The sequence below is a fragment of the Antedon mediterranea genome, chromosome 8 (assembly GCF_964355755.1).
Source record: "Antedon mediterranea chromosome 8, ecAntMedi1.1, whole genome shotgun sequence".
Taxonomy (NCBI): Eukaryota; Metazoa; Echinodermata; class Crinoidea; order Comatulida; family Antedonidae; genus Antedon; species Antedon mediterranea.
In genome coordinates, this window is record NC_092677.1 from 4,458,110 (window position 1) to 4,467,392 (window position 9,283).

Sequence of the window (9,283 nt, forward strand, 5' to 3'; positions counted from 1 at the left end):
AATAATATGATACACAGGTTAACTCGATCAATGAGTTCCATAACTATACGAATCATAATTGTAAACATCGTTAAAAAGAATTAGTATAGTAAATAAAAAAAATAAATCAATCAATTATATATACGTAAGGAATTCGTTGTCACATGTATTATGTATTATGTGACGCACATGCTGTATTCATTTATGACAATGGATACATAATTATTATTTGTGAATATACAGCACTGAATTGGGTGTTATGTTCATAAACAACCTGTGTTAAAACTGTTTCTGGCCAAAATGTGGGATATTGAGCAAACCCTTAAAATCTAACTAGTAACTTTGTCTTTATTTTGACCGGAGAACCGCCAGACCGAGGCAGAGTAGTACAAATTGTGGATTTAATTCAATCTGCGTATAAAGCTCTGTCTACACTATTAAACTTTATCAAAATGTGATGCGCGCGGCCCATATATAGACATGATGATGTCATATCACTACCATATTTGGGTATATCGCTACCATATTTGGGCACATCACACTTCTTTTGTCAAACTGGTTTGATGATATAGACAGAGCTTAGCAGTTGTTGAAGCATAATATCAAGTATTAGAAAAATAACAAAGAACTATTCAACATGACATTGCCCTAATTTCTTACACAGAATAGAGTGATTAACATATTTTTGTAGGTCAATTTTTTTCTTTTGAAATTTGACCAATAAAAAGAGCCGGTATAGAAATTGTTTAAAAGACCACTTTCCTTTATTGAGTGTATTATTCCAGCGTAGCGTATCGGAGATTATAGTGTACCGTACCGTAATTGTCTGTCAATTGAGACGCAATTATGGCACGACAGTTGTATGGTCCTCGATTTGAGCCCCTCACATTTTCATTATTTAAAGATGGAGTTAAAGATATCCTCAGGAAGGGGAGCGTTTTGGTAAGTTATTTTATTCCTTACTCTTCTGTTTCTATTCCGTTGTCGGCTTCTTCCAGAACTACCGACTACCTCCTGAACTACCGCCTACCTCCTGAACTACCGCCTACCTCCTGAACTACCGCCTACCTCCTGAACTACCGCCTACCTCCTGAACTACCGCCTACCTCCTGAACTACAGACGATACAGACATTTTCTACACCATCAGTCTACTTCGTTTTCAGAACTAATACAACTTCGATTGGTTCATGATGTTTTAAGTGAGATACTTATGGTCTAAGATGTTTTTCACTTTTCCTGTTCCATATTAAATTAATAATTGTCCTGTCCTTGGCTATGCTAGAAGTAACTGATACAGGGCCGATACGATAGGTCTTATATTAATAAAATATAAGTACATTTTGTATAGCATCAAGCATTTCTTCACAATCTTTTTATGTGTTTATATTATTATACTTGTTTCGTTCTTTGTAGGCATTATCCTTTATCCTCGAGTACCTCATGCTAAGCGTATGTGTTTTTTTCTGTAGTCGTTTAGGAAAAAATGAAATGGCTGCCATTACGTTAGCTCAAGCGGTAAGATATTATTATAACACAGTATAGATTCTATGAGGTTCCAAATTATTATTAAATTACCCATACTTGAAAGAATTTATGTACAATTTTTCCAGTTAATTAAAAAGTCATCGAAGAAAGAAATTGTATATCATTGAATAACTGTACCTTTTTTTATTTATTTATGCTTGTTTTGTTATAGTTTATATGCGGTATTTGTGTTGTTCCTGCAGTCGGCCTAATGACCGTGTGCAATACGTACTTTTCTGTTGTAAGTATACAAAAGGGGATCAAAGGAGATCAAAGGAATCTCAAATCCGTGACTATTTTTTTAGACCGCACTTTTTTTTCGTATTCCAACATTTTGAATCCTTCAACAAAACGTACATGATTTAAATTTGAGAAAACATGTGAATGATCGCAAGTTTGCAGTGTCGATGGAAAATTGATGGTACGGTATCAATTGTTTGCAGTATCATCGGTAATGCAGAAGCACAAAAAAGTAAAACCAACACTTTAGTTTGACCTTTTTTTATTTGATTATGGATAGGTCAAATATTTTTATCATGCAGATTTTCATAAGAAGGGAACTGGTGCGTTATTTTGTTTTGTATTCGGTTGAATAGTATTTGTATGGTGAGAATAGAATCAATTGCAACTTAAATTATTTTTTTATGTGGTTTTTAAGATCTAAATGGAATTCAACTCCAAATTCCAATTATAGACATACTTTTAAGTTTCATATCACCTTAACAGTTTCAAGCACGTCCTAACTGCTTCCAATCAGCATAACAAAAACACAAAATACGTCCACGAGAGGATATTTGACGAGAGCTAGTTCATTATTTCTCTCCTTTTTTCTGATAATTTTTCTCTTTTTATCATAATTTACCATAAAACGTACACACAAAAATATTGAACAAAATATTGTTCACGTAATAACATTATACATTCTTGCAGGGTCACGGAGCAAACCTGGGACGATCACAAGGAATCTATCTTCAAAAGATGGTGTATCTATCAATAATTGCGTCACTCCTGTTTTGTGCGATTCTTATAAATATTGAAGAGATTTTGCTCGTATTAATTGACGAACCAGAAATAATGGGGCAAGTAAAATGTTTTAACAACTTTATAAAGTTGCACATAAGTACAGTCTACTTCAGTGTAAGTTTGGTTCTCACTTGAACTCAACGAAATTTAACCCATCACGACGCGATGAATTATTCAAACTGTGATTGGTGGACTCACTTGCCTTGCATACGTCATTGCGCCTGCGTCCAAGTGCAAATCAAGCTTAAACAGTTGACATATATTTAAATTAATTAGTTGGTATCGGATTCAAATCTTTATGAAAGAACACATACAGCTTGTGATTTCGTTATATAACACTTTATTAATATTAGCATTGTTTTAATCCTTATTAATTTACAACGTAAATTTAAACTATTTAGTTACAAACCGATTTAAAATGTATTTTGTTTATTTGATCAGGCATGTGGGAGTCTTTATACGGACATTCATTCCAGCTACGTTTGTAAGTAGGCTTAAGGCCACATTTCTTGTTTCGCCATAAGCACAAACATGTAACAATTATATTGAAGATACCTTTACCATAGGCATACCTTACGTAATGCTACTTTAGTAGGGACATTTCGATTTGCAACGACTTTCGTCGCTTGGACCTAGACATCACCAAAAGAACGTCCACACTTTTCCACGTGTCGAAAATGAATTGACATGACCTAACTTTTTCTTAGGTCGTCGATCGTCGCAAATCATCGAAAGCTTCTTATTTTGTTGCTTGTAATTTTCATTTTAGGCTCAATTAATCGCATTTGGTCTTAGTCGAATACTGCAGTGCAGAGACAGGATCTACATTACAGCAATAGCCGCTGCCGTAACTATAGCCATTGATGTATTACTTAACTACATACTAGTGTATGTGTTGTGCATGGGATTCAGGTAAATAATTGGGGTAGCGCGCATTTTCGCAAGTTCGCTATCACTAAATATCTAATTTAAATATGTATATTACTAAATTCGTTTTCTTTTTTAGGGGATCGGCTATTGCTGTGGTTGTTGCACAATACATCAATTGTATCATATTAATAATATATGTATACATGTACGAAGATCTTGAACGTAAGTTTATCGTTTTCCTATAATTTAAAATGAACATGATAGGCCTACAGAGAGCTCTAGTGACTAGTGGCAATACCATGACTATTCCAGTCTGGCCAATTTGCATTGTAGGCCTACCTCTTCTACTAGAATACACATTTCAGCAGTACAAGTTTACATTCATTATGTTTTTACATTCATTATGTTTTCTTTCCATTTATAGTTTTCTCTCTCAAATCTTTGGAGAACTGGGGCGAATTTTTCTCAATCGCTGTACACGGATGCCTTACACTTGAAATAATGCACATTTGCATTATGGTGTGTTATATACTATCAGGTATTGTAATGTTTGCATTTTTTTAAAAATGGATAAAATCACAACGTAAAAACGTTAGCGTCTCTTTGGTATCACTGGCGATTTATGCGTAGACCGCATGTGTTACGTAACACTTTGTAGTAGACCGTATAAATATGCGCGACGATTATTACAACGTGCAACATAATAATCGCATATTTAAAAATGTAATGTCGAATAAACAATAACGTCAGATTAGTGTTTCCAATAGAAAATTCTTTTGGAAAAAGTAAACCTAACTTTATTATTAGTAAGTTTTGTATTAAATTGTATTAAATAGAATCTATTTATGTTTATAGGACAATTTGGAGCCCTCGAAATTGCAGTTTTCGGTGCTTTTGACTTACTTGCAGTATATCTTTACCTGGTAAGTTGATGGTCAAATAAATTAATATTTTAACGATTATTCTTATTGTGATTACCATCACGATACGAGAGAAGAGAGATCTCGAGATGAATCTCTGATCGTCTGAACCTATCACTGTGATGGCACTAGTTACTCTTCGTTTAATATGACTGATTTTTAAGAATGTTACCGCTGGTGTATGTAGCTTGATGTCGTTACTTTGAACTTTTCTAATACTTTTAGTTGTATTTTATGGAAACGGTTGTTTCACGATATTGTGTAAAAAAGGCCTATTATATATTTTCAGATTTTGGTAGGAATAAGTTGTTCCTTAACAATCTTGGTCGGTCAATACTTGGGACAAAATGATGTCAAAAATGCCAAAATTATTGTGGAGATAGCGTTTATATTTTTATGTAAGTCAGAATTATCAGGTGGGCTAAGGTTTTTCATTTAACAAAGATATCATTTTAATGTGGTATTGAAATGCTAAGAATAACTGAATAATTATTATGGTTTTTACTATCGTTTCAAACTAGCAGTTGTTGCACTAATGGTATTGATTTTTTTTTTAATTAATAATTATTTTTCTGAGATGGCTACAATTATTTCCAATATTTAGGTTAAACAAATAAATTTCTTGTAGATTATGTCACAAAACACAAAAACTTTCAAGCTGTAGATTTACGTATTTTTTTCTGTGTTTTAGTGGGGCTTGCGGTTGTTATTGGAGTCGCACTCTTCTTGTTACGAGATTATGCTGGATATGTTTACACCAATGATAGGTATGTATGCAAATCTATATATAAATTTACGTAAGGGCAAAATTCGGTAAATCGCCCGTTATTTCTAGAATGTTTACTCGATGGTATATAAAGTTGGTTCGTACTTTCGGTACTGATTTTAACCACCTGATGTAACCCTGTTTACTAATTAAATTGAGTTCGATAATTAGTTATTGATCGATTAAAACGAATTTAGGTTCAACGATTTGCCCCAAATATGGGTGTTTTTCGATCGTGGTATACACTGTCTAATGGATGTCCGTCTTGAAAAATACCCACAAACAATAATACGAGGATGCTTCGCATTTTCCTATCTCCTCCTACGATAATTGTTTTTAATGGCTGAAAACCGGTTGAACAGCTCGAGTACAGCATCATAATGTTGAAGACAGGCGGATTTTCTTTAAAAAATACTATTTTGATAGATTTAATATACGTTTATACAAATGTATTGATTTGCGATGAATGGAACATTCCAATCTCTGTTCCACAACCGTCTATTCCCTCAGGCGTCGTAAAGGCAAGTACTGTATACTCATAACAGAAATTCGATCCATTTTGGATATAAATTTTGTTTAAACGGATAATGAGCTAGCGTTTTCACTCGCCGTATATTATGTACACATCTTTATTATTGCAGTTAAACCACCCACATCATCACCCTTCCCTCACTGGCATGAGTAGCGTTGTAAAACCAGTAGAGGATAGGCCTACGGTACATTGCCCTAAACGCAGAACAACTTTGGTGGGTAGGGTAGGAACCAACTTAAGTATGAATTGGCTCTAAGAAACAATTGAAAACCATTAGGCCTACTAATTAAGTTGAGTTAGATAATTTAATATTTATTGACGATTAAATCGAATTTATGATTTTCCCTGAATAGAGGTGGTTTTCACAAATTGTTTTACATTATATAAACATATACACGTCGTAGTGATGTATCGTTACATGTACTGTACTATTTCAATCGACTATGACGGTGATAGTTTCAACAAAGTATTACATCGCAATGTTTTACTGTGTGTAGTGGTATATTATTTGTAAAACATGAAAACAATTAATATTTCGTTACTAAATGGATAAAGAATATATTTAAAAAGTGTTCCTCTTTGCACCCATCCTCTTCCCCATCCCTCAACCCTAATGTTACATACAAAACACAAATTAAGTTTGTTTAAATTTGACTTAAACAATTGGTCTCATTTTGTGACAAGTTTCTCTTTCGGAAGTAATTCCCAGGGTGCTAATTTTAGTTGAGTACATAAATCACAGTGTCTATTTATTCGTTCCTGTAAACGACATGTATTATTGTCCTGCGGTAGGCCTACGTACATTTGAAATCGCCAGTTTTTTAACGCTGAAATTATTATGTATTCGAGAACCATCTGTGGGCACGACCTAGATGGTATGCGAGCGAAGCGAGCGTACCATCTAGTTAGTATAAAATTTAAAAACGCACTAGGCCTATTTTTTCAATTATAGGCATATTTTTTCAATTATAGACATAGGCCTATGTATTCCAAAAATAAAACCCAGTGTGTAATTTCATTGAATTTATTTTTTTTATAGAGAAATAATAACAGCATTTTCAAAGATAATATTTTTGGCGATGACATATGTTATCTCAGTTACAATCCAGGTAGGCTGTTGATTTGTTTTTAAACTCATTGTTACCTCCAAACTACCGTAACCTATTCAAATGAACGTGGCGAAAACTCCCTATTAAAGGGTCTTCACACCTGTTCCGGCACGGTTCCGATCCGGCACCGGCAATCAAACCAAACATCACTGTTTCGTTTTCACGTGGAACGTCGTGAAAACGAAACATTGAAGGTTTGAACAGGTGTGAAAGACCCTTAACTTATGAAATCACTGATTCTTGTGTCATGTGAGTTGGATGCATCTGAAATATATTATGTATTTATATTTGTTGTTTATTTCTTATTGCGATTGCATCAGGGGATTGTCAAAGCAATATTACAAGCTATTGGTAGACAGAACGTTGGAACTGTTACCAGCCTGATTTCCTACTCAATTGCATTAATCTTGTCTGTTGTGTTTGCATTTAAATTGAACTGGAAAGCAATGGGTAATGTATTGTCACCTTTATCATTATTAGTATAATTAATACCATGAAATTAACCACATTAACATCAGAACTGTGTAGCGCTGTGTACCGTAGGCACCATTTGCATTTAATACCGATATCATTGCCAGCCTTCTTGCAGCAAGAGATAAATTATTCCCAACCATACATATAATTGAATCGCACTTTCTTTTGATATGCCTCTATTTCATCCATTTCATAAATTGTTATGGCACTCTCAGCACCCTCTGTTACCATTTACATAAAGCCTGTTTTCCACTATAGGTGAATTTTTTCTGCAAATTGGTAGCGTCAGCTTATAGGCCTACGCATGCGTATTCATGTTCCCATCTTCCACATCCCTTTCTGCATCGAATTCTAGTCTCTCGAGTTTTCGTTTCAGCGAAATACTTTTTGTGAAGTAAAAAAATGACAACCAATTAGAGCTCCGAAAATAAGTTGTTACGCGTTCATGCGCATTCATGCGAATCAAAAAACTCAGCAGCTCGGCGAAAACGTTGTATTCGCGCGAACAAATTCGATTAGAAGAAAACAGGCTTAAAGAAAGTAAACTTTGTTTACAGGTCTTTGGGCGGGTATTGTGATTGGTGATGGTTTAGAAGCCTGTATGCTTATTACCTACTTCTTGATGACCATGGATTTTACGAAGGAAGCAGAACTCGTAAGTACTTCGATTGACAGTACATCTTTCAATTTTTGTTTTCGGTGAAATCTAGGAAATAAAAATGATTGCTTCAAAACATGCTTGTATAAATAACTTAAAATACCTACCTATTTCATAATTACTTTTTAAAGTGCTTTTCATTGTTGATAACTCTACAAAAGGCATATTTAGGCATATTAATATTAAATAAAACTGTATAAAATTCAACTTTTTTAAAGGCTATCGAGAGGTGTCAGGAAGATCTAGAAGTGAGCACAGATATTGAGGATGGAAGTGGATCAAACGGAATACAGCTTAAAGTTAAATCAGACGAAAAGTTACAAAACGAGGACGAATCGACTTCACTTATTTCAAATACCAACTTCACACTGAGCAAGAAAACAATCATTATTAGGATATTGAATTTTACAATTCCAATTTTGATTTGTTTTGCAAGTGTATTCATTTATTTGGATTAAAATATGACACACGAGACAACATGTATCATGTGTCACTCAATTTTCAGGAATAATCACTTTCTGATTAGAAGAAAATATTTAAATCAGTAAATTTGTTGTTGTTTTTTTCTATTTTTAACTGTGACGTAATCATTAGTAACAACTTCCATATTATAAAGAAGTAGTAAATTAATGTAGACATTCCTCTGATTAAACCTTGTGACATGTTTTGATGTAATTCAATAATGTTATGTTATCCAAAAATCTAAATTCAGAATTGGTAAATGAAATCTAGAATAAACAGGAAGCCTAAAGAAAGTTAGCTCAGGCGCAAATCCTGATATGGGTCGGCGTATTTACTGTTGTAGGATGTTGAGGAAGCGGGTTGGGTTTGAGGCGAGGGGAGGGGCGTGAGCGTTGGGTGTTTGGTGGTCGACGGGATGTAATTTCCCTCATTCACTTTTGGACCCGGCGCCATAACTGTCATAAATCCTTCGAATGGTCTTGAACACTATTAAACCTGATCGATGCCCATTTGTCAGTGTAAATAGAAATACCAAAATCCACCTTAACACAATTTGGTATAAAGATAACTAACAAGATTTTTCTGCTTTTTTGTTTAAATCAGTATTGTTTTTTGTTATTGTCATATTGAAATGTTCATCGTACAAATAAAATAAAAGAAGTTGTCATTGTGAAGGAAGGTCAATAATGGCCAGTCGGAACAATGGTTCACCATGTAAAATAACAAAGCTAATTAAATGTAAGCGTATCACATAATCTTATATTTATTCATGTTTTTTTTGTACAAAAACGTTCAGTTATCACGGTACTCATTTGAACCACTTACACAAATAGACTACACAGCAAAGCAATTAGTCTAGGTTCTAAACGGAGTTTTAACTGAATATTAGTAAAAAGATTATTATTTTGGCACATATGGCGTTTCATACGTGTACTACTTGAGCTTGTAAATTTCAGACAAAAATC

The 9,283-nt window shown here is 33.9% G+C and overlaps 1 protein-coding gene across 1 annotated transcript; it reads left to right on the forward strand.

Annotated features, from left to right (window-relative positions):
- The first annotated feature begins 825 nt into the window (after positions 1–825).
- On the forward strand, positions 826–8,314 carry LOC140057162 (multidrug and toxin extrusion protein 2-like). Its single transcript, XM_072102716.1, has 11 exons — positions 826–921; positions 1,394–1,495; positions 1,677–1,745; positions 2,435–2,587; positions 3,297–3,439; positions 3,534–3,619; positions 5,009–5,084; positions 6,655–6,724; positions 7,045–7,174; positions 7,756–7,853; positions 8,075–8,314. The coding sequence occupies exons 1-11, from the start codon at positions 826–828 to the stop codon at positions 8,312–8,314; spliced, it is 1,263 nt and encodes a 420-aa protein (XP_071958817.1).
- The last annotated feature ends 969 nt before the right edge of the window (positions 8,315–9,283 follow it).

Coding starts and splice junctions, on each gene's coding strand:
- LOC140057162 (XM_072102716.1), top strand. CDS start 826: ATGGCACGACAGTTGTATGGTCCTCGATTTGAGCCCCTCACATTTTCA. Junction 5,085..6,654: donor TATGTTTACACCAATGATAG/GTATGTATGCAA, acceptor TTTTTTTTATAG/AGAAATAATAACAGCATTTT. Junction 7,175..7,755: donor ATTGAACTGGAAAGCAATGG/GTAATGTATTGT, acceptor CTTTGTTTACAG/GTCTTTGGGCGGGTATTGTG.